Source organism: Enoplosus armatus, chromosome 8, assembly GCF_043641665.1.
Source record: "Enoplosus armatus isolate fEnoArm2 chromosome 8, fEnoArm2.hap1, whole genome shotgun sequence".
NCBI lineage: Eukaryota > Metazoa > Chordata > Actinopteri > Centrarchiformes > Enoplosidae > Enoplosus > Enoplosus armatus.
The window spans coordinates 2,317,816-2,341,968 of record NC_092187.1 but is presented as its reverse complement, the minus strand read 5'-3'; the positions used below and the strand labels follow the sequence as shown (position 1 = coordinate 2,341,968).

Genomic DNA, 24,153 nt, shown 5'->3' with positions numbered 1-24,153 from the left:
TGTCCATTAAATCTGCCACGTATGAATATTGCATGAACACGCATCATCCGGCTCCGCAGCTGTAGCTCTCCGGGGCCGGACGTGAGTGGAGAGGATAGAAGGTCATCTTGGGATAGATCTTTTTTTGTTTTTTTGGGGGGGGGGGTTTCTTTTTTGGAAACAGGACACCTTCATTTTGCCAAAACACAGTAGAGAGCCTCTCCTCCTAATCAACGACTTGTGATTGATTTGATAGACTGCTTGCAGGCTCAGTTTAACTTTGCAGTGATAGTCATTTCTGGACCACTGAGCGATTGCGGACAGTCTCTTAATTTGCTGATGGCCAACGTGATAAGACTGTGGAGTGAACCTCGTGTGCATTTCCCTCATTGTTGTGCCTGTCGGGGTAGCCGGAAGGGGCTAAGATAAAAGCGTGGTTATTGCGATTGCTTTTCTAGGGGGGGGGAACCGACACCGACTGCATCCTCCACACCAGCCAAAAGCACACACCCCTCAGCACCGGTGATGCATCCCCGCGGCAAGGGCGCGGACAGCTCCCCGGCAGAGTCGTCCGGACTTTAGAATGGTGAAGAAGCCGCTCAACGGCGGGGTTTACCCAACTCAAGCCGGGGAGAAGAAGCCCAAAGTCGGCTTCGTCGGATTGGACCCGGGGGCTCCCGAATCCAGCAGAGACGGGGCGCTGCTCATTGCGGGCTCGGACGGCGCCAAGCGGAGCAGCATCCTCTGCAGACCCAGGTCCAGCGTCTCCGCCGGCAGACCCAGGCAGTCGAAGAAAAACGCCAGCTATCGGAAACTGCAGAATTTCCTGTACAATGCGCTGGAGAGACCGCGGGGCTGGGCGTTCATCTACCACGCTTATGTGTAAGTGAGGCTCGGGCGTTAAAGCACGCCGATCCCGGCACATCGCGGCCTGTTACCGCGGCGTGCCGTTTTTTTTGGGGGGGGGGGGCGGCTGTTACGCAGTTTTTGCGGGTTTCGTGGTCTCGCTCCACATGGACGGCCGCGTTCATGATGGGTGCGCGAACGGGTTAATGTTGTCACGCTGCCGAGCTGCTGGTTTTAGGAGGGAGAGGGGGGGGGGGGGGGTTGGGAGGGGGGAGTGGGGTGCCACTTCACCTGCAGAACTCCTGCCGTAACTCTTAACGTGTGGGTTTTTTATTGATGGCGCTTCCCATGTGTTGCGGCCGCATTCGGTTTCAGCACCGCGGTGTGTGGACAGCTCCGCGCCGCATCACTACTCGCCCTAATTAACGTCGCAGTCCGGCTCTGCTCGGTCGTGCACCGCATGCTGTTATCTCCGTGCAGGCAAAGGGAGTGTTCTGGATACTCTTGTAGCTAGAACATGATGTAATTTGTGTGTGTGTGTGTGTGTGTGTGTGTGTGTGTGTGTGTGTCTGGCCTCGGTTAAATCCAAAAGAGCCAAAGAGATATTGTAGTTATACCAGAAGAAACCCGCCAATGACAAGTCTTTTGAGGCAAACGTTCCTTCATCATGCGCTGTAAAATGACACTGCAGCAGTTTAGTCGTGTACTTCCACAAAGTTGGGGGACTAGGAAGAGAATCTGTGCAGCAGCAGCAGCAGCATCAGCAGCAGCAGCAGAGTCCAAGATGTCCAGACTTAGAGCCTACATTTCCCACAGTGCAACCGACTGCATGCTTTAGTTGAAACCCTCCCTGCCTCATAATCACCCAAGTCTTTCAAGCCCCAGCGTGCCTTGTTTGTTAAAAGTGTGTTCTTTATTAGTGTTTCCTCAAGCTGGGTCACAAGCTGAGTGGTCCTCCCAGTTACCAGCAAACTGACCTTTATGCATGCAATCAGTGGCTTCCCCTCGACACGTGTGACACGCAGTGGTTTCGTGCGTTTTGGGCTAAGGTGAGCCCTGTTGTTAGCTCACCCTGCAGCCATGCCCGAATCCTTCCGATTCAGTGATGCATGCTCGGTGGCGAGGAGTTTGAAATGGCCACAGCATTAAGGAATTCACTGTGCACAGCATATCGACTCCCCGGAGACGGCTGGATGCCCAGAAGTAAGCCTGTGCTTTAATGTGAAACCACGCACACACACACACACACACACACACACACACACACTCACACACACTCACACACTCACACAGGCCCTCTGGGCGCTTTTGAAATATTAACGGAATACTATAGCAGGCTGCTAAAACTCCTTCTTCACCGTTTGTTTGGCTTTTTTGGGAGATCTTTATTGACCGGCGTCGCTCTCAGGAGGTAGTGCTGGCTTCGTGGCTGACTCCGGTATAGGCAGCAGTGGTGGGGGTGACAGACTACAATAAGCAACCTAGTTAGAACAGGGTCAGTAGCATGTGTACTGCCTGACATGCGATTAGAGAAGGGGGACGGAGCACAGGCATGCGATAGATGCCTACAGTTATAGCAAACTGCATCATCTGCATAGAGTAACCACGACTCTGCCTCTATTCCACTTGTCTGTCCCATGCATTATTCATAGACACACTCCACTTCATTTAATTCCCCAACTCTTTTTTTTTTTTTTTTTTTTTTACTGCCAGACATCTGATTTATAAAACTATCATGTGCTGACTTCAGTCAAATCTTTCCCTTCCTCCTCCCTTCTTCAACTTACCTCCGCTTTAAAAGACGACGCTTTGCAAAATGTGCCTGTGCTCAGACAATCAGACAGCAGCTATTTTTTTTTTTTTTCCTCCTGAAATGTATGGCAGATGTTTGTAAGGCACGTGTGAACGATCAGTATGTGGAACACGAGTACTTACATCCAGAGGACTGTCTTTCTGCCTCTCTCTCTCTGTCTATCTAGCAGTCTGAGAACCAAGGCTACCCTTCTGTCGCTGCTGCAACATCAGTTAAAGGGGAGAGACACGTTGACCCCGCAGTCAAGGATAACCCTGCGTATCTAAATCTTCAGCACCTTGTGTAAATGCAGCAGACCGTGACTGGGTTTGAACATCTTGAATTATTCTGAGTGAAAGGGGAAAAGTGTGAAAAACCCATTCGCAGCAAAGGCGTCTCGCAGCAGCCTGGCTGTCAGGACAGTTGCAGTGTGTCTCACGTTCTCTGCAAGGAGGGACAAATTGACAGTTTTAATCTGTCTCCAGCTTACAGCCGGCCATCCTATTCTGATTTATCCAGGTGATGGTATGTCCCCGCGCTGATACAGAGATCTGATGTCTTCGCTGGTTCGGCTTCAACGGGGAGCCTCATTACTGTGTGTGTGTGTGTGTGTGTGTGTGTGTGTCCTCTTGCAGAAAGCACCAGCTGTGTGAGAAAATGGAAAGGCCTCTGCAGCTGTGAAAATGACAAAATGTGTCAGCTCTGCGCCAAAAGTAAGGAACAGAGGGCTGCACTGAGAAAGACAAGCAAAGAGTTTGGAAAGTGATCAATCGGTGAAAACAAAACAAATGTTATTTCACAAAGTGGTTCAGAGAGACGGATCAAGGACACGGTCCAGTTATTCGCTATTTTTGCATTTTGTGTTTTGTCCCTCATGATGTTGACGTGAGAGCTCCCATAAAATGCACCTTTGCTCGCTTCAACACACAGTAAGGGGTTTTGCTGCTACGGCCTTACTTGGTCTAAAAAACAGTTAGCTTATGGTGGCTAATGTTAGCAAACTTTAGATAGATATTGTTGTGAGGCACAATTCAAACCTACACATTTTTTATTAGTTAACAATAACAATTTGAAGTGGCCTTCATTGCATTTGTTTGTTATATTATTTGCTGGTTCATTTGGCAGACTGGTCTAAAAACTACAGGGAGCATTATTGTAGAGGCTTGGTAGGTATTATTGTTCTTTTTCGTGGTTTTATTCTGCGCATAAAATACACAAGCGGTGAATATTTCTTGTAACCCCATTGGTGTTTCCCGGCAATGGCTGCTGTGAATGCTGCATGCACCGCTAAGCACCTCTGCGGCTCATCAGGAACACAATGGCAGCAGGTAGCTACACTAGCAGGGTCATTCGTGTACGCATTTACACACGAGATGAGCGCTCCAGAAAGTCACCCCCCGCCCTCAAACATCCCCCCCCGAGGAGCCCACAGAGTGACACGCCGCAGTGCCGGCACACGGCCTACGGGCAGGCACTATTTGTGCTTGCTTGCTCATGGTGGGAACTGTTGGGTCTCTGTAATAACATTATAAAGAGTCGGTCTAGACCTGCTCTATTTTGTAAAGTGTCATGAGATGACTTTGTTGTGATTTGGCGCTATATAAATAAAATTGAATTGAATTGAATTGAATCTGCCTAGTGAAAAAAAACAAAACCTTTCTTCCTCATTTGCTCTCCTCGAGTTCGTCGCAGTCTAAATTTAGCATGTTGAGTATGTCTGGGTAGGCAATGTTGCGCCGAGCGGGGAAAATCAATGGTTCTTTATCTACTGCTCATGAGGAAATGCAGGCTTTTTCTGCTTCCAGCAACACCCGCCTCAACTTGATTGATCAGTGGCCACGTTCCCTACTGACGTCGCCCGGACCTCTCTGGCAACAAGTGGGTGTGCTGCTGCCCGTGGCTGTTTTCTCGACTGCAAGAGCGAATGCGATTTTCACTCCAAGCAGGGACAGAGGTGGCCATCCGGATGCGATGGCATAAAAAAATTAGAGCTCGGTGGTGGTCGTGTGTGAGTTTATGTGTGTGAGCTGTGGTGCATGTGGCATCAGAATGTTTTTACTTTACTGAAACATCTATCTATACAAGTGATCCTTCTATTACTGGGCCAGTAGAATGGAATCTATTTAGCGATAGTAAAGTAAAGTAAATCAATCTTTGTGCTACTGGAAATTTAGCCGTATTCATTGATCCATACCCGTGTTTGCTTTCTTGCTGAGACTTAGACGGGAAGAGTGACAGCACCCTCACGTTTGCTGAATATGAAGCAGCAGCCATGTGATGGTTGAGCTTATTATAACTGATGCTGAAAACACAGGGAAACCTAACAACACAATACACATTTTTTTGTTTAATAAAACAAAAAAAAGTGTGAAACCAACAAGGTATGGATTTATTATATATTCTCTGCCTCCACTCTTAATGCTACGCTAAGCTAACCAGCCGCTTGGCACGGCTTCACATGTGGCGTGCAGACACGTGAGTGGTGTCAATCTTCTCACCTAACTTTCCCTATGAAAACAAATAAGCGTAATTTCCCAAAATGTTGAACCATTTCTTGAATAAGGAATTTGGCCCAGTTGCGGTTTGCGTCCTTCGTAGATTGCAGTCAGATACTGTAGCTGGTATCTGGACATGCTCTCATGGCCAGACACATGAAATGAAAACAACATTCTTTCATCTTAGAGAACGTTGACGTGTTTATTGCTCTCGTTGCACTGTCCACACCAGACCTCCCGTGCATTTGACCTTGTCTCCTCCCCAGACTTTCTCATAACCATGAGCTGCTGTGTGTGTGTCCACAGACAGTATGATAGAGGGAGGTATAAATGAATCCTTGGGAGCTTCACTCTGCCGATGGTAAAGGGAAGGAGAGGCGAGTAGCTGTAGAAGCTAATTGTTTGACTGCTTCAGGAGGCAGGTTCTGTCCCTCTCCTTTATCAGCAAGTGTCCTCATTAGCAGGTACTGATGAGCTTGGCAAGGTCGAGTCAGGAGAGTCGCATAAACGGATGTGTAATTAGACTTGCAGCCAGCCAGCTTCTTTGACCGCAACATTTCCTTTCAGTGGTTATACGTGTTTGATCTGCTTTACTGTCATTTTTAGAACAAGTAGGAACCCTTTGTCCTTTTGGTTTACACGGAGCTGCTCACTGGAAGAAAGAAATCCAACTCCCACATCGGCGTGAACATGAACAGTAGAAGTGATTTTGTGCAGTCTCACAGTGCGTCTGTTGGATTTAGCCAGCTATAGTAAACCGGCTACAAGCGATATCAGTCACATTGTCGAGGTGTCAGCGTGAGTAATGTAGACTTGTGAATTCTGGCAAGAAGTCCCATCTATGGATGTGGTTCCAGCACACACAAAGACATGTTGGTCTTTGGATGGCAAGTCAAAGTGACAAGTCAAAGTTCTGTAAGTGACAAGATGCAAAGTGTCTGACCTTAATATGCCTCCTGGCTACAGTGGAAATGGCAGGAGCACAAGATGTCCCAGGGCAGACACAATACGATGTTTTTTTTCCAGACTTGGGACACACAGGTGCCCAAAATGGGAAGCATTCGATCCCGGCAGAGCTTAAAATCTATTCAAAGCCCATTTCAGTGGATAAATAAATGCAAATGAAGTGTGCACACAGTGTGAGGTGATCATTAGGGCATCAAACGGTGGGAGGAAAACTGACATGAGGTCATTTAAAGGTCATCTGCGTTATCATTGGTGGGTAACACGAGGAGGCCCCAAGGGCCTTCACTCGTGGCCAGCTGTGTGTGTATGTGTGGGGGGGGGGGCTGGTTATCCGGAAGTCACGATTAGACAGACCTTGAAGATGTGCTCTGTTCCCCATGTGTGCAAACTGGTTCTATCTGGTAAATGGAGACACTGGGTCCGACCGATTCAGATGCCCCGTGTTACACGAGACTTTAGGACATGTAAGTTGAAGACAAGGTGGAATGTTTTACGTTTTTTTGGTGGAGATCGTACCCATGTGTGCTCTCTGTACTCAAGGCTTCTCTGACATCAGGCAAAATCTATACTGACTGTAATTACAATATGTCAAAGAAGCAATAATAATAATAAGAGCTTTCTCACCGCGTGAGGAGCTCACTTTTACCAAGCAAGCCTCGACTGCTGTGGCTGTCACTGCTTCATGCTGTAGCTGTCACTGCTTCATGCTGATTGGCTGCCAAGAGTTTGATACGTCCAAACAGAAACTGCAGCAGCAGGAAATAAATGAGCGGGTGAGCTGCAGGTGAGAGTATAAAAAAAAAGTATTATTATTGAAAGAACAGGGAATCCAGGGAGGATTGGATCCTTGATGATGCCAGATGAAGCTTAGATGAACTAGTTTGCCGGTGTAGATCGCGTGGAGCCGCCTCAAAGGGAGGGTTCAGAGGCAGACAATGGGCCCCCACTAAACGTCATCAGGATTAAGACAGGAACGAGATTTATCTTGTCGTTTTGTATTGTCCTAGTTGCTTCTTGCTTCTAAACTGCTGTAGCGATCAGTCAGCGCAAAGCATTTCTGCTGAACACGCCAATTAATTTAAGCAAGGCGGTGTGGCTGAATCACAGTCTAGACCTTTAACTTCTGAAAAGTCAAAATTGGCCGCCTTACCGTTTGCTGAAATTTATGTTTAGATTCGGTGACAGTGACTTACTGTTGTGGGCAAAGTGTAACCCTTGGTCTGGATATGCTGACAGTGTACAAGACTCAGTCTGGGGGTAGATTGTCGTTTGTTTTGGGGACATTTAGCAGCTGAAAAGACATTTTTTTTCTCTCAAGAATTCATGGAGAAACAAAGCAGAGCAAAAAGGAGAGTGAATCTTCAGGTGGAAAGGAACAACACCATAGCAACAACACCCTACTGACAGCTGGTCTCTACATACGTATACATTCTTGTTTCAGAAACGATAATTGCATCTCATACCGTATATCACTTCTTTGAAGTGCTCAGGAGATTGGTGCTGTCATTCCACAGTATCTGATTAATGCCGGCTGCGCCTGCATCTTTTCAGATCCTGCATCGGCCTAGTATTGGGTTTCACCAGGCACTCTCCATTAGCTCTGCTCTGGACTCCATCCAGAAGATCTTTTCCAAAGGATGTCCCTGAGGTCGGGCCCTGCTGTGCCTCATCCTCTTCATATCACATGTTATCTTCCGTCCAATAAAAAGCGCCTCGCCTGATGGTCTCAGCCAGTCTTCTGGAGGCGTGGCCTCTGGAGGAGATTTGATGTCTACTGAGACCCATCTACCATCACTTTCCTATTTCACCTAAAAGAATCATTGGTTGTTTATTATTGTTATCGTTGACCTTTGAACAGATGTTTTGGCCGATGGTTATAAATCACCTCTGACATGAACTCCCATCCCGTGCTGAAAGAAATCTAATGTGATAAACGTCACTAATGACTCCGACAGGAAGAAGATAATGTTGTTTAGGCTGTAAGGAGGAGGTTCATAAGTTTTTGGTTTTCTTGTCTTTCTGTCCATCAGTTTTTCCTCTCAGCCTTAGTTACTCATTCCGACTGAGCTTCTGCTGTTGGTGCAGTTTGGTTTGTTTCCACTAATTAAGGCACCACCCCGGGTCTGCAGCTCTAATTATTCATTCAGTCCCTAACTGTACCCACTCAAGCTTTCGAAACTGATTAGCAGATGGCTATCGGCCTTTATGCTACATTATGATATCGCAGCCATCCCAACTGCTGAATATTCAATCCAATGTGGAAATGTCTTAAAGGGTGTGTTCGCCCCTAATGCACAAGTAGTCCCAGTGGTAACCGTTGATAGATGTCTGTGGTTTATCCAGATAAACAGGGAAATTATGCTGTTAAGTTTTTCAAATGTGATTTACCCAGCTCCTCAGAAACCTTTCACTGACGTCACAGATGCTGTATGCATATGTTTCTCCACTGTGGGGTTATAAACCAAGCCAAACCGTTTCGCTGAATATATTGAACTTCCTACCTGCGTCTAAAACAGCATGTGACTAATTCAACAGTGACGTATCCTGAAAAAGAAAAAAAGCAACAACTGTTCTTGTACTTTTTCCCATCTCCTCCAGCTTCCTCTTGGTCTTCTCCTGTCTCATTCTTTCAGTCTTTGCCACCATCAGAGAGTTCAAAAACAGCTCAGAGAGTGCCTTGTACATCCTGGTAGGTGTCATTCCATTCGCCGTAAATCTATACTCCCTACACGTTCATGTCGCAGGGTTACAGCCGCAACTTCTTTTTTTTTTGTTCCACAGGAAATTGTGACCATCGTGGTGTTTGGAGTGGAGTACATTGTAAGGATATGGGCTGCTGGCTGCTGCTGTCGATACAGAGGATGGAGAGGGAGGCTGAAATTTGCCAGAAAGCCTTTCTGTATCATAGGTGAGAAAAACACAACACGCACTGCTGTGTGTTTCCATTTCTTCCATTTTCAAATGCTGGACACCATCTTTTATTCTTTCTTCTTTTCAGGTTATACTGAGGTTATACTAAAGACGAGGTGAAACCAAATTTGTAACCATCATAGTAGTTGCCCCCAAGTAATTGGGGACACTTTTAAATCACAAGAAACGTGATAGTCATTATAAATAAAGAGTAAAGTGGTGGCTTGATCAGGAATATACTGTCTCTGGCTTCCTCTGCTTCCCATTATGTGTAGAATACTATGATTGTGTTTCTCTCTCTCCCCAGACATTATGGTGCTGATTGCCTCGGTATCTGTGCTGGCAGCCGGATCTCAGGGCAATGTTTTTGCCACCTCTGCCATCAGGAGTCTGCGATTCCTTCAGATCTTGCGCATGCTGCGTATGGATCGCCGTGGAGGCACCTGGAAGTTGCTTGGATCCGTAGTTTATGCCCACAGCAAGGTGATCCCGGTGTCATTTCTTGTCATTTCGCCGTAGAGCTTCACAAGCCGTTGACTGCTCCTTTACTGAAGCACCTTTCTCAATGTTGTTATTAGAGGCTGGGTATCATTAGCCAGCCACACGTGGTTGGTACTATAACAAAAAAAGACCTGGTATGATACATAACATTATCTTAATAACGATAATGTATCTTTACAATAGACTGCTGTTCTTCACTGCCTCATCTTTCATGAGGGTTGACGTCCACTTCCAGCATCTTTTTAGGAGAATAATTAATTGTAAATAATAATAATAAACAGATTTAATCATTGCGTTACCCAGAGCACGTGCAGAGAGACTGTAGTCTTCCGCTCAGGCTGCATACAGCCTCAACAACCTCCACACATAAACTAGGGCAGCCTGTATGTTGCCTGAGAGGCAAAACCCTGGGCGTCAATATGGTCATGAAACGTGAGGAAATGGAAATGATGTCCTTGTGTTGCACCCTATCAAAAATACTTGTATATTTGTAATAAGTTATATTAGGGCAAATGTTCTGTAGGAATGTACCCCCCCCCCCAAAACCAAATCTAAGTCTCAGTAACTAGTATTCACGTCTGACCCAGATGAAGAGGGGAAATTTAATCCCAGTTTATGACACAAGTAGCTCATATAAAAGACTGACAGTAAAAAGGAACATGTCCCTCACTGTGGGCAACATCTTCACTTGGGTTTTGAAACATAGGAGCTGAAGCTAAAAGTGCAGAGGCCCTTTGTTTTTCAGTGTCCTACTTCCAAGTCATTCTGTCATTGGCGAGGAAACACATTTTATTTTAACGAGCTTTGAAATAGAATGATCTGCACTGAGAATGTGCAACAGTGTGTGTGTGTGTGTGTGTGTGTTGTGGTGAGAAGGAGGTTGGGCGGGTGCGTAACCCTGTGCGGAGCCGAGGGAAATAAAGACTATCTATGCAATACGTGGTTTGCCACAGAGGCCATGCGACTCGCATAATCACGTCAAATATTATTACAGTACTGACATCGCCACTTTGCAAGGCATCCTAGATGACACTTTATTACTTCAGATTCCCTGATGCTTATTTATTGTTTTTTCTCTGTAAGGAGCTCATCACTGCGTGGTACATAGGCTTCCTGTGTCTGATCCTGGCTTCATTCCTGGTGTACTCTGTGGAAAAGGAGTCAAACGATGAGTTTGAGACCTATGCTGATGCTCTTTGGTGGGGACTGGTAAGACCAAATGCGGGACTATAAAATCCACTTTACAGTTTTGAGAATCAACGTCTGCCTTCTCTGATGTTCTAACTCCTAATTGTATTTCCAGTTTTCACCCTGCGTCTGTTACAAAATGTCTACAACCTGTACCACGCCTCTCAAATCAACTTTGAAGTATCTTTTCACCAGATCACCCTCACCACCATCGGTTACGGCGATAAGGTTCCCAAGACCTGGAACGGACGCGTGCTGGCAGCCACATTCAGCATGATCGGGGTGGCCTTCTTTGCGCTTCCTGCTGTAAGTATGAGGGTTCGTCAGGAGCACCTTTGAACCCAGTGCCGTCATGCAAAAGACCTCATCTGTGTTCATTTAGCCTCTCCAGCCGTCACGGCGTCAAGCGCTCATCGACGTGGTGTTACTGCTCTGCGCCTCCTTAAGAAGCAGCGTGTCCGGTTCTAACCCTAACCCTCTTTAAAGCTGCACTAGTCGATATTCTTATGTTAACAATGGATCAAATGGCTGTGTGAGATGCGTTGCTCATAGATGAGCCAACGGAGAATTTTTTTGTTTAGCCCTGTGGAGCGTTTTAGCGTCTTTCAGCTCCTTGTTTTTGGTTTTTACGGTATGCAGCGTTTCTGTTTTGGTTCACCGCTCTCGTCACCCTCGTTTCCAGCAGGCAGCTGTTTTCTCAGATAAACCCACCATGCAACACCTGCCCAGCACCAAACAGCAGCAACTGGCAGGTGAACACAGCGGAGCATTTAGCAGCTAAAGAGGTATTTCCCTCGGGAAATTCAAGAGACCAAAAATATTGTCAGCTGGAGTCAATGTCGGACTCACATTCATCAGGTCACCGGAAACACGACTCCAACGCTAATGTTGCTCCATGTCTATTAGCTAGCACGTTCTCAACTTTATTAGGTAACGTTATGTCAAAGTTGTGTTCGCAGGTTAATGCTTGAGGTTAATGCTGCTCAAGTTACTATTGAAGTTATTGCATTAAATTTGGTCCTTTACATTTATAATAGACAAGCGCTCAGTAAAGCGGCACGGCCGTAATAGATCTTTTTCACAGCCGACATTTTGTCGGAGTTGTCGTAGTGGGAAAAGGTGGAACCAATGACACTCAGTGAACCAGCATGCACAACACCAGGGCCCTGGACCTGTTAAAGCTATAGATGTAGACGCCTGTGCTTTCCCTGTTCTGAAGTGTCGTGCCGTGAAGAACGTACATGTATTAGAAAAGGATGTGCGGTACCCGATAGGGTATTGTGCACCTCAGCCACCTCATAAGTGTTCAGTCTTTATGACATAAGAAAGCACTCTAAGTGAGCCGGTCTGTTACGTTACACTCTTCGTCGGGGGCACTTAGACTGCAGAAGTAAACTAAAAGCTTTCTCTGAATCTACACCAGCTTTTCTCCCCTTTACATTCAGAAAGCTCTCATGTTTTGATGTTGTAATTGTCGTCACTGATGTGTTTGTCGGTTGCCGTTAAATGAGGTTTGAAGATGTCTGACTCGGCGGCAAGCTTTGAGTAAGCAGCTAAGACCTGCTCAGCCTATCACACGTACAAAAGAACCGCGGATTGCCGTATCAGCACTCGGTCAACCGGAAACAGTCGCTACTTTTGCCACATTGCATCTTCTACCGCCTCGAAGGCTTTGCAGACACGCGGGAAATGTCTGTATCACACATTATTGCTCACCGGTCTCTGCTGTGGAAGGATTCCGCAAGGTGCTGGAGGAGACGGCCAGCTTGTTTGTTGCAATGCCGACTCCCGGCCAGTAGAGGTCAATAAATGTCACTGATCACTTTGTGGGCTCTCTGTGTGCGACTGAATCTGTACAGGGCATCCTGGGGTCTGGCTTTGCCCTCAAAGTCCAAGAGCAGCACAGACAGAAACATTTTGAGAAGAGGCGTAACCCTGCAGCAGGCCTCATCCAGGTAATGCTCCTAAGACAAACTCCATTATGACATTATGACATTTATTTGTTCTCCTGACAATGAAAGTAAAACGACTTTTTCTATTTCTCCATCCAGTCTGCTTGGAGGTTTTACGCTACCAACCTTTCCCGTACGGATCTGCTGAGCACTTGGGATTTTTACGAGCAAACTGTGGTTGTTCCAATGTACAGGTAAGTGACACGACTGTCCGGATAACGCTGTACATTATTTAGCATTTTCAATAAATACAACTGTTTCCCCATATCACATTCTGCAATCTCTTTTAAAACTGGGAAGCTAAGTGGGAAACTGAACCTACAGAGCATCCTCATCTTATTGTATTCCAAACTCCCTTGTTGAATCAGATACTACTGTCTCTTGTACGCGCTGGTGTGACTTTTCACTTTCTGCTTTAACAAGGGTCATTTTACAACGGACGAGGCCGGTGTGTTGGCAGTGACACCAGAACCTCTTTGAAAAGCGACTCGAAACATCGCTGTCCGGCCGTATGAATCAGCAAATAAGCTGTGGCACTTGACTTTCACAAGTCACTTCAATTTTGGATATGGCTTCATGTTCGGTTTAATTTCAGTAGTAATTCGAGGTGATAAGGTGATGACCGGCGGAATAGATAACTGCCAAACTAAAAAGAATTAGTGCCCAACGGCAAGCTGCGACCTTACAACACAAGAGATGGGGAAACTGTCTTGACGGAATGACACAATGCTCTTTGTGTTTTCCCAGACTTATTCCACCTCTGAATCAGCTGGACCTGCTGAGGAATCTGAAGGGCAAGTCATTCAGGTATAAACATGACAGTAAGAGTGACACAGCTGATGGTGATGATCTCATGATGACGAGGATGCCGGGATGCTGATGATCAATATTTTTCAGAATGACAATGTATATTGTGGAAAAAGGTCAACTTTTCTGTTTTGGTTCAATCTCACATCATCGTTTTTTTTTGTTTGGATGCAGCACACTAACCTGGTCAGCATTTGAACGTAGCGTAGCATTTTAGCTGCGAAAGAGGCAGGTGAACCAGAGCTAAGAGCGAGTGAACGTCCCGCTAACGACGCTCAGTAGCTGCTGGATGTGCTGTTTGCTCATCGCAAGTTCATCATATCGACTTAAAGGTCAAAATATGATGTTATTGCAGGTTTAAACATACAGTCATTTGCGCAAAAATCTAGCGTCTTAAGTGCCAGCATTGGATTATATTCATTTTTTTAGTCACGTCCCAAGTGTGATTTTGGTTTTGCAGCAGCGAAGCTTTTACCATCCAGCTGCTGGATTTAATATGTACCTGGACATGTTGCTTGACAAGTGATTCCTAATGCTAATCCAACTCAACCCTACCTGTATCGCACCGTATGCCATATGTCATACGGTGCGATGCATGACCGACTTGCACTGTGTAACAGTTAGGTGTCTTCTCTCCTCACAGGAAGGAGTCTCAAACAGAAACCTCTCCCAGGTCTGTGATCTGATTGGTTTTTTAAATTTTTTTTTCTCTCTTCACCTCCCTTTGGCTTCTCTTCAATTCTGCTCTTAGCTGCTGCTGGGGCACTCTTCTTGGGGGAGTGCGTGTACAGTATATCTGTGTGTGAGCGTGTGTGTGTGTGTGTGTGTGTGTGTGTGTGTGTGTTTGTATGTTGGGGGTTATTGTAAGTCCTGTGTGTCTCAGACATGGATATGACTGTGTTTTAATTGCCTCCTTCAAGAACGGTCATGCTGCATTTGCTCACATGGTGCTCAAAGATCAGCTCACTTTTGCCTCACTCCCAAACTGCCAGCTTTGTGAGATATTCACCAATAAGCTGTTCTTTGATACTCTAGCTTTCAGCATCACCTCAGGAAAAAGTGATTTTGAACATTTCCAGAGCCTTGCTTGACTTTTACCACACTGTTTTTGACAAAAGAAACAAGTGTAATTATTGACAATGTAGTAACACTTTATCATGACTTAGCCCTTTATAAGCCGTTTGCACATTTTGTGTTGTGCCTCGTTGTGAACAATCAGCCCTGAGTCACCATCAGAAAGACACCGGCAGGCATTCCACACATGGAAAAGCAAAAGGGAATCAGCTGAGTGTTAATTGGTCGATCTGATGGACAAGCAGGTCGCAAATGAATTGTGAATTACAGTTACAATAAAGTGTTACTTGGCATCACAGTATGGCACACACACTGCTGTTTTTGTGACTGTATCCACTGCTATTTTATCTTTTTCTGTCTCCTCTACTGCCCACCACTCCAGTAATGAAAATGCACACAAAGACAGACTTTGCGGGTGCTGTCCGAGAAATATTAGGTATTCAAGATACAGATACTTAACATCTGCACTGCAAGTCTGTGTGTCTCCTTTCCATTCCTGCCTCTCTTCCTCTTCCTCTTTAAACACAAGTAAAGGTAGAGGAATCACAGAATAAGGACCTTTCACTTGGTGAACGATAACATCTGACTGGTTGACTTTTTGGAGTGTAGTGCAGCTCTGTCAATAATGTCTACGTGAAATTCTTAAAAGAAACACAAGAGCCAACCTGCTAGCACCTTTTTCCTCTGAAATAAACGCAGATATACATCATTTAGTTAGCTCCCCTGTCACACTTGATTTATGGTTTCGGTTTAGTAATGTCTTTATGCAGTTGATTTGCTTGCTTCCTTTTTTTGTTGCCTAATCAGCACTTCTGTTCAGCAGGCAAGGTGCATATTGCTGAGTGCCAAACAATGTGTTGCCTTTGACCAATTCCTGTACAGCAGGCGCAGCATACAGTATGATGGTGAACTGTTTTGCATGATTTGTGGTCACTTTTTGCATCGAGTGAGACCACAGCTCTTCTTTTTGAGACGTGCGGTGTCACTTTGCTTCCCGTGCATGCTTGCTTGTAGCTTCCTGCTGCTTGCCTGACCCACTGAATGCCCCACTATGTTCGTATGTGGACATGGCTCCTTCTGCTGTAGGACATTGCCCATTTTGCGTTTCTGCTGAGGTAAGATTTATTATCACATCCGTGCTGAATTAGACAATTTCCCAAGATTACACTTAAAACAGCAAAGCAGTAGGATAAAGGCATTTAGTTGCAGATAGTTATTTACTTTGATTTAATGATGCTGTAGTTAAGTTAGTTACATTTCCCTTCTCACTACTTGCTCTCTGTAGTCGAAAGGCCAGCCTGAAGGACAAGGTATTCCCCAGTCCTTCCAAGGCTCCCATGGCCAAGGGGAAGGCCCAGTCTCCGGGGGCGGAGGACGGGGCTGAGGCGAGTCCCAGCAAGGTCGCCAAGAGTTGGAGCTTCACTGAGAAGAACAGAGGGCCGAAGCCTGCTTTCAGAGTCCGGGGCAGCACCTCACGCCAAAACTCAGAGGGTGAGGGAACTCCACACAGTGCAGAATAACATCTGACCAGATTGATAATGAGTGCTGACACATATGGACTATGAATCGTGTTCACGCTAAAGTAGAAAGTCTCTGAAACAGCATTTAAACCCATCATGAAATACTAAACTCTACATACAAACTCAGACTGCTATTTAAGGGAGGTTTGCAACCGTTTAAAGGAATAGAGAGTTAGAGAGTTTACCACTCACTTCTGCATGGTCAATCTGAAGCTTCAGCCAGGAGAAGGTAAGCTTAGCTTAGCACAGAGAAAGGATGCAGAGGTAAACAGCTGGCCCGGCTCTGTCCAATGGTGATAAAATCCCCAAAACTGTCAATCTTCTCATTTTACATCCCAGCAAGAAAGGGAGTAAGCGCAATGAACAAAATGTCCAACTGTTCCTTTAAGCCAATATGACCAGCTTCATGTTAAATGGTTGAGAAATTGGAATTAGAAATTACATTGGAAAGCAATTAAATGAAAAGGAAAATAAAATTGCGTTGTTGTTTCACTGGCAGTACGTGCGGTCAGAAAGCCTCTGTTATATATTTAAGTATTTTAGCAAGCCAGCATATTGGTCTAATCTTTGTGGAGGCATGAAGTCAACACTTCAACATTGTGCTGGGGAGACAGAGGTTTGTTGGTTTGGATGTTGGTGTCCAGCCATCATTTATTGTTAGACAGCCCAACTGCATCCATATGTCATCCGGGCCACTGTATCACTATCAACTTATACACTTTTTCTCCTTCACCATTTCTTTGCCTTTTTGTTAAACAATTTGAATCAACTCTCATTAGTTGTTTTTCTTCTTCCGCTTTATGGCATGTTAAAGTGCTGATTGAAATGCAGAACGAAGACTTTCGCCGGAAGAGTTCTCCAGGTTAGACATCAAATCATCATGCCATGTCTTCAATTTAGACTGTAATATACTATGTAGTGTATATATGTATTCTACCGTATGTGTTATATGAAGATTTATAATATGTGCAGTTTGTTACGTACACGTAAGAGACGAGAGGCCAGACCTTTCAAACATGAACCAGCAACCATTCAGTGGACTCCACAAGTTCCCATGTTTGGAATTGATTTGTCTGCCATAGTCATCCTGCTAGAATCCATAACAAATCTTTTTCCATGTCTCTCCCCTCTCTCTTTTTGCAGCAATTGAAGGTTTAATAAGTAAGACATTGGGACATGATGTTGGTTGGCTTCTATGGGGGAAATAATCAAAAGACAAGTCAGCTTCACTGGTCTGAGAAACCTGCATGCTGAAATCTGCTGAGATTTGTTCACTTGACATGAACCCTTTTTTTAATTTTCTCTGTGTTTTTGCCCCGACGATACTGGAGCATGATGCTAGCTGAGAATAAGCATGTAATGATTGAAGTATTTATTCAAATTGTAAGAGCTCAATACATATGATGATTATATTTATTTACCATAGTGGTAGGCTAAGTTAAATCGTGGGTTCAAGTCAAGTGGTGCCAAGATAACCCAAAACTGACCCAGAGACGAAATGCCCAAAAGGCCCGCTTTACGTTGCATGAAGAGACCTCACTTTCCCTACCAGATTCTCATCTGATTTCTGTTAAGCAGTGATTGGGCCTTTGCCTTTATGCAACATGCTTCAAAATCCATAGATTAGCATTCTGGCTAAACTAAACATGCTAGTTACAATGCTAATCTAGCCTGTAATTGGTGGTGGGAAGAGAGTACTTGACGTTTAAAGGTTTATCCCATCAGCACTATCCTTCAATTCTGCACCAAGTCTTTTTTTTCTTTTTTTCTTTTCTGTTGTTCCACAAAGCTCACTACGCTCACAAACTGGCTAACTGGCTTTTGAAACTAACTTGGTAATTGAATTTTGCACCTTTAAAGCTAAAAGCAACAGCTCTGCTCTGCTTCTGTGGTGGACACTGGTCGTGCAGAAGCAGGTTAAACATTCTTTAAGAGTGCCCTTGTCTTTGCTCTGTAGAGGCGAGCCTCCCGGAAGAGGAACTTGGTGATGATAAGAGCTGCCACTGTGAGTTTCTCACTCAAGAATTACCACCGGGCTTGAGGGTTTCAATAAGGGCAATCTGGTAAGGATTCACTTTAATACCCAGCTTTAATGGTTCTGCAATGTTTTCTTCACCCATGAAGACAAAATAAGCAATTATGCTTTGTGTTTATGTTTTTCCTTCACTTTGTGGTCATCTATGGCGCAGGCTTTATTAGTTCTGATAGCGTTTAAAGGATAATTCCAGTTAAGTTCTATCAGTAATAATAACATTGCTTTATGAAGTAGCCCAGAAGTACCCTTTAACAACTAAGATAGGTTTGACAAATTTTCAGTCATAACCCCACTCTGTAACCCCACCTGTAAGAAGCAAGACCTCCAGCGTCGGATCCTCCTTCCCCTATCTCTTGTCGGTCAAAATTAACATACTTCCAAAGTTTTTATATTTATTTCAATGTATCCCTACTTTCATCCCAAAGTCCTTCTTTAACCGAATTGATACCATTATTTTGGAATTCATTTGGAGCAACAAAAAAAAGTCCAGAGGCTGCAGAAAATTATCCTATAGAAGCCCAAATTTCATGGGGGTATGGCACTCCCCAACTTTTTATTTTGTTACAGTGCTCCCAACTTCCACTTGGCTCCAGGTGGTTGGGGTGGTCCTGCCCTCTGCACGGTGGCTCAAGGAGTCAGCCTCCTGTGCCCCGGTATCTCCTGCATTCACCTCCAAATATTCCAATGATGTATTTGTCAAATCCACTCTTAGGATTTGGCATCAATTTAAACGGCACTTTGGCATACAGCTAATCCCACTTCTAATACCACTACAGAGAAACCCTCTACCCCCCCCCCCCCCCCCCTCCCTACATGACCATGCATTTTAGACCTGGCATAACCGAGGCATTACATCGATCCAAGACTTTTTTTCATCGACGGCACATTTCCCCCGATGCTATTTTTTCCCCCTTTCTACAGGCTTGTGACTTTGCCTGTAAGAAGTTTCCTAATTTTCCAAGGTTCCTTCCAGAAACCCCTGTAGATGTACTTCTCGCATCGACCGCCACTAACTTTAAGGGCATAATGTAGTCGCTTTACTCCAGAATCCTCTACCTGCCCTCCCACTCTGCCCTTAAGACCCAATGGGCTGAGGATATAGGTGAGGACATACCTGATGAAATCTGGGAGGCTATACTTCAGCAAATCCGTTCAATCTGTGCTAAGCCCAGTGCTATCCAGTGTAAGATTGTGCACAGCTCTGGAATAGGGTAACACTGACCTGCATTTATACTGAGATTGACCTGATGTGTGTGAGATGCCGCCATGCTGCGTCTACCTTTATCCATTCTGGTCCTGCCCTGCCTTACATTTGTATTGGCTCTCTATATTTGAAACCATTTCTGATATACTGCAGGTCGCCCTGGAGCCCTCCCCCATAGTCTTTCTGTTCGGTGTTCCTTATTCAGTGGAAGGAGACACATCCGTTGTCCCATGCGTGGTGGATCACAGACATTTTTGGTTATATTAAATGAACAAATATTAGCTTCACCGTTGCACGGGTCGAAAGCTAAATTTCAAAAGACCTGGCGCCCCTTTCTTGATCAGGTTGATCTTGAGGAGGATCCCCCTTCCCGCTTTGTGCCAGTTTGATTCGTTGTCTGCCTGTCTTGGATCTAATCTGGCTAACTTGTTGGCCTGTTTACAACGTGTGTGGACGTCTGACTGCTCGAGTTTCTTGCCCTGGTAGACTTCCCAGATCTCTGATCACAAATTTCTTTAGTGAGTTCAATGTTATTATAACCAACAGAGGGGATGGCCAAAATTCTGGAAATAAAAAGTTCTTGCTTGACCTTAGAAATAGTAGTTTGACAAAATAACCTCAACTTAAGGCCCCCTTACTAGGTTTTTCAACCACATCTAACAGTATTGATCAGCGGGTGGAGTTTGCTCAGTTGTCATGGAGTTGCCCATATACGACTACGTGTTATCGCCTGACCTAAAGTTCCGTAAGTAAGTTCCACACGTAGGTCATACGATGACAAGTGAGCCAACTCCACCTGCTAAATAAGACCATGTGATGCGGTGGAAAGCTCTGGGAAAGGCAAGTAAGTGGGCCTTGAGTTAAGATTATTTTGTCAAACCACAAAAATTACACCCAAATTATAATGAATTCCCCCTTAAGAAGACAGTTTTCTGCATCTGCCGTGTGAAATTGTTATAACATGCCTTTTTAACAAAATGCTTTTTGACATGTCACAGTAGGAAAAGCACAGGCATAAATAATAAAATGGTTGAATACCATTTAGCTGCTTCATGCTGGCTCACTGTCACATTGTCATGGCTCACTGGTACACTTAATTCATGTTATTAGTAACACTTGTACTTTTCCAACAAGTCAAAATGTCTGCTGTGTCACATGTGAAAATAATGTGTCCTCCTTCAGCATCATGAGGTTTCTGGTGTCAAAGAGGAGGTTCAAAGAGAGCCTGCGGCCTTACGATGTCATGGATGTGATCGAGCAGTACTCTGCAGGTCACCTGGACATGCTGTCTCGGATTAAGAACCTGCAGTCCAGGCAAGTGCACGTTCACTATACAGTGTATTCGCGCCTGTTTAAATCTGACCTCATTGACTCGTTTTCTGGTTGTCTCAGAGTGAATAGCCTGTCCCACTGTCACTTTCACTGTAAGCCTAAATACCAGGGATGGACATGGAGGATACATAGAATTATTTCTTTAGTGAAATAAACAGTTGAATAGTAGAGATGTGATTCAGTAATACAGTGTTTCTGGTGTGACTGGATACACACATGTGACACACAAGTCACCGATTTGCCCGTTTCATTTGTCCAACCACATGTGTTGTATTCAGACCTCAGTTTAATATCTGTAACCTTTACATTATCAAAATATGATTCACTCCTTCAGCATCGAATGCTTCACAAATTCATTTTAGATGTAAAGATTGATGTATAACATTGTTTTCTGTATCAGTTTTACCTTCTGCAAATTAGCTCCTGACATTTTGATCGCCCAAAGGTCTAACATGTAGAATGAATATATTCCAACTGTGAAATACATGCACTTTTCATCCACAAAGCAAGTATGTCTTGTGTGTATGGAATATATTGAAACTTGTTCTCCATAGCTGATGTGATTCCCGTGTTGCTTCATTTTGCATTGCACTCATATCGTCTCTGTGTGCCTTGCCAGGGTAGATATGATTGTGGGCCCCCCTCCCCCATCAACACCTCGCCATAGGAAGTCCACTGAAGGTCCTAGGTTAGGTTAATAGACTGCACCTCTAGAATGACCATTTTACCAGCATTATGCTCCTCATATCATAGTCCAAATATTGAAGCAGTTACATGCTACCTTATTATTTTGATTGATGGAACCCCTTTTGAGTTCAAGCCACTTGACCTGTCTCATGTAGCTAGATGATATGTGCTGAAATGAGGCAATGTTAAAGATTTTATGTCAAATATAATCAAGAAAAGTGTTCCGATCAAACATTTTGAGGCTGTTGTGCCGTTACTTTAGCTCTTATGTCACATTATATCAGCTGCTGTCAAGAATAGGCCCCCCGCCCCCCCCCCCCCTCCCCCGCCCAAAAAAAGTGAGCCATCCCGCGGCTTTCCCACTGAATGTTGTGAGTCGTGTCATATGGCCTCACTCAACAGGGGTTTGACAGAGCTAGATGCTTGCTCTCATACTGGAGAGACAGAGTGAGAGCTCCCCCAGTAGGATGCAATGGAAATGAAGCATGAAGCACAACAAAAGCATGCCAAGTGATGCATTTTGGCCCAAGATGAAATCTGCCCTCTATTCACCCTTCGTTTCATTAAAGACTGCCTAAACTAATAATGCATGCACACTGAAATCAATACTGACTCTGGATGACGGCCTAACACTTGAGCATTTCCTTTCATTCAAAACACATTTGTAGCTTGACGAGTATCATCAACATTAACGCTCTCTTTACCTAAATTCCATGCAGCAGTAGTTCACATTATGGCATCATGAACTTCTTAAGTTTAAAAAAAATAAAATAAAAAATGGGTTAAAAGCCATGCGGCAGAACAGAGAACAATGTTTTTTTAATCTCAGGTATGACTTTTCTCAAATGCTAGAGTTGACCAGATAGTTGGTAAAGGTCCTAAAGGGGAAGGAGAGGCTGCAGAGGACCAGAGCATGATGGGACGTCTGGTCAAAGTGGAAAAGCAGGTATGAATGCTTCCTCATACAAGTTGGTTTACACTGAGGTCAGTCATTGCAGTATTTTATGTTTTTCTCATTATCTGTATATTTTAATTCTGGTGATGGAACACCATTTCTTCATGGCTTTTCTTTCTCCCTGCAGGTGGTCTGTATGGACAAGAAACTTGATTTCCTGGTCAATGTGTATGTGAAGAGTATGGGCATCCCTCGCTCTGAAACAGAGGCCTTTTTCAACTCCAAAGAGCCCTATCCAGCCCCGCCTTACCACAGCCCAGAGGAGAACAAGAAGGAGGATAAAGAAGAGGTGAAGGAGGAAAAGGAGGTGAAGACATGCTCAGCTGTAGATGTCCCGTGCTCTGATGGGTCTTTGGAAAAGAAACATGCTTTACTGGGTCGGTCTGTGGAGAGATCGGTGGGTACTCCCTCTGGCAGCCACAGTCGCCCCTCTACCTCCTGGCAGCACCAGCTGCAGCATCCCCTCAGCCAGCCTGCGTGGAACAGCAGCGTGGGCAACACCCCTTCACCAGTCGGTAATTCGCCCACCCTGTTCCGCCTTCCTCCTCCACCTGCTCTGGTTCACGACCGATCCTCCTCCGGCCCGGGGGGCAGCGGCAGAGAGAGCGGCTCCCAGAACAGGAGGCGCCACAGGAGGCAGAGGTGTCAGCAAGATACCACCGCCATGGAGAGTGACACGTCTCTATCCATCCCGTCCGTTGACCACGAGGAGCTGGAGCGCTCCTTCAGCGGCTTCAGCATCTCCCAGGCCAAGGAGGACTTCTTTGGGCCTTCTTTCTTTATAGGCTCGGGAGGGGGACCTGGAACAGGGACTGAAGCCGCAGCTGGAACTTCAATCTGTGCCAAGGTCAGACCCTTCATAGCAGAGGAAGAATCAGACACAGACTCTGACCTCTACGCTCCCTCGCCTCTGTCCTTCACCGGAGAGGTCTCAAGCGGAGAGAGGGCATGGTCAGGACTGAAGTAGGTCAGGAAGGACTGCTCTCCCTGGCAGAGCGGCTTGCGGTAAAAGAGATCTGCGTTTCAGTTGCCAACAGGAGACCTATCATGAGACCTTGTAGCCAACTGACTGTTGTTGCTGATGATGCTATTACAGACTGTTTTAGGTTGAGTGAAAGGTTACGATTAGCTGTTTTACTGAAGATGGTAAAAAACAAAGGGGTCGTCCTCTTATCACCTTTTTTGTTTTTGTGATGTAACACTTTACAAGCAATGCTTCATTCCAGTCGCATTGTATCCATCAAGATCTTGATTAAATAGAACAATAGCTTAGCTGGGGACATTTCTGTTGTATGTATTAGTGATGAAAGGTACATGAGAGCATAGATGTGCGAGAGCGTGATCTATGACATTGAACATATACTTGATATTGCTTTGTATGACACATACAAGAGAAAATCACCTTGATTTCGTTTACGAATAGTGAGTGCATTTCAACACATTTTCTGTTACACTGACCACTTTAGCTTTCGAAACATAGCGGGAGTCAGTAATGCAAGATTGTTGAAGTCGTACCACGTGGTTAGCATAGTGTCTTGATAACTTCTATACCTTTGAATGACTTGAGGTGTTATGATGCCAAAACCTTAGCTATGATAATCAATTAGATTCTTGCAGAGTAAAAAAAAAAAATGTGCTTGCTTTTCAGCATCATTAATTCAGCCTGATGTTTACTGAATACTACAGAAGAACTCCCCTTAAAATATTGCAAATACTTCCCCATCGATAAACCAGTGAACTTGCTGCATGGCATGTTAAAATGGTTGACTTAAGGACTGTGTTAAACAGGCTACAAAACCCCAACAACAGCGGCAAAACAATCCTGTAAGTGTTTTTTCTTCTATACAGACAGAGTGGTGAATAAAACCTGAACATGTTTGCATGACTGGTTTCAAGCTGCAATGTGTTGA

The 24,153-nt window shown here is 44.9% G+C and overlaps 1 protein-coding gene across 4 annotated transcripts; it reads left to right on the top strand.

Moving 5' to 3' along the window:
• Nucleotides 1-562: 562 nt before the first annotated feature.
• On the top strand, nt 563-23,210 carry LOC139288649 (potassium voltage-gated channel subfamily KQT member 2-like). Of its 4 annotated transcripts, XM_070910006.1 has the most exons (19): nt 563-861; nt 8,677-8,767; nt 8,860-8,986; nt 9,296-9,471; nt 10,573-10,698; nt 10,873-10,983; nt 12,537-12,632; nt 12,729-12,823; nt 13,377-13,436; nt 14,080-14,109; nt 14,893-14,946; nt 15,796-16,001; nt 16,845-16,892; nt 17,174-17,191; nt 17,988-18,093; nt 20,452-20,583; nt 21,221-21,289; nt 22,141-22,234; nt 22,371-23,210. In XM_070910006.1, the coding sequence occupies exons 1-19, from the start codon at nt 563-565 to the stop codon at nt 23,208-23,210; spliced, it is 2,778 nt and encodes a 925-aa protein (XP_070766107.1). The 4 variants fall into 4 exon arrangements, with proteins under 4 accessions (XP_070766107.1, XP_070766108.1, XP_070766110.1 ...); XM_070910007.1 differs by lacking the exon at nt 14,893-14,946; XM_070910009.1 differs by lacking the exon at nt 21,221-21,289.
• Nucleotides 23,211-24,153: the final 943 nt, after the last annotated feature.

Bases quoted from the DNA above. Each gene is read 5' to 3' on its own strand.
- LOC139288649 (XM_070910006.1), top strand. From the start codon at position 563: ATGGTGAAGAAGCCGCTCAACGGCGGGGTTTACCCAACTCAAGCCGGG. The intron at 862-8,676 runs GTAAGTGAGGCT...CATCTCCTCCAG, and splicing joins TTCATCTACCACGCTTATGT to CTTCCTCTTGGTCTTCTCCT. The intron at 12,633-12,728 runs GTAATGCTCCTA...TTCTCCATCCAG, and splicing joins CTGCAGCAGGCCTCATCCAG to TCTGCTTGGAGGTTTTACGC.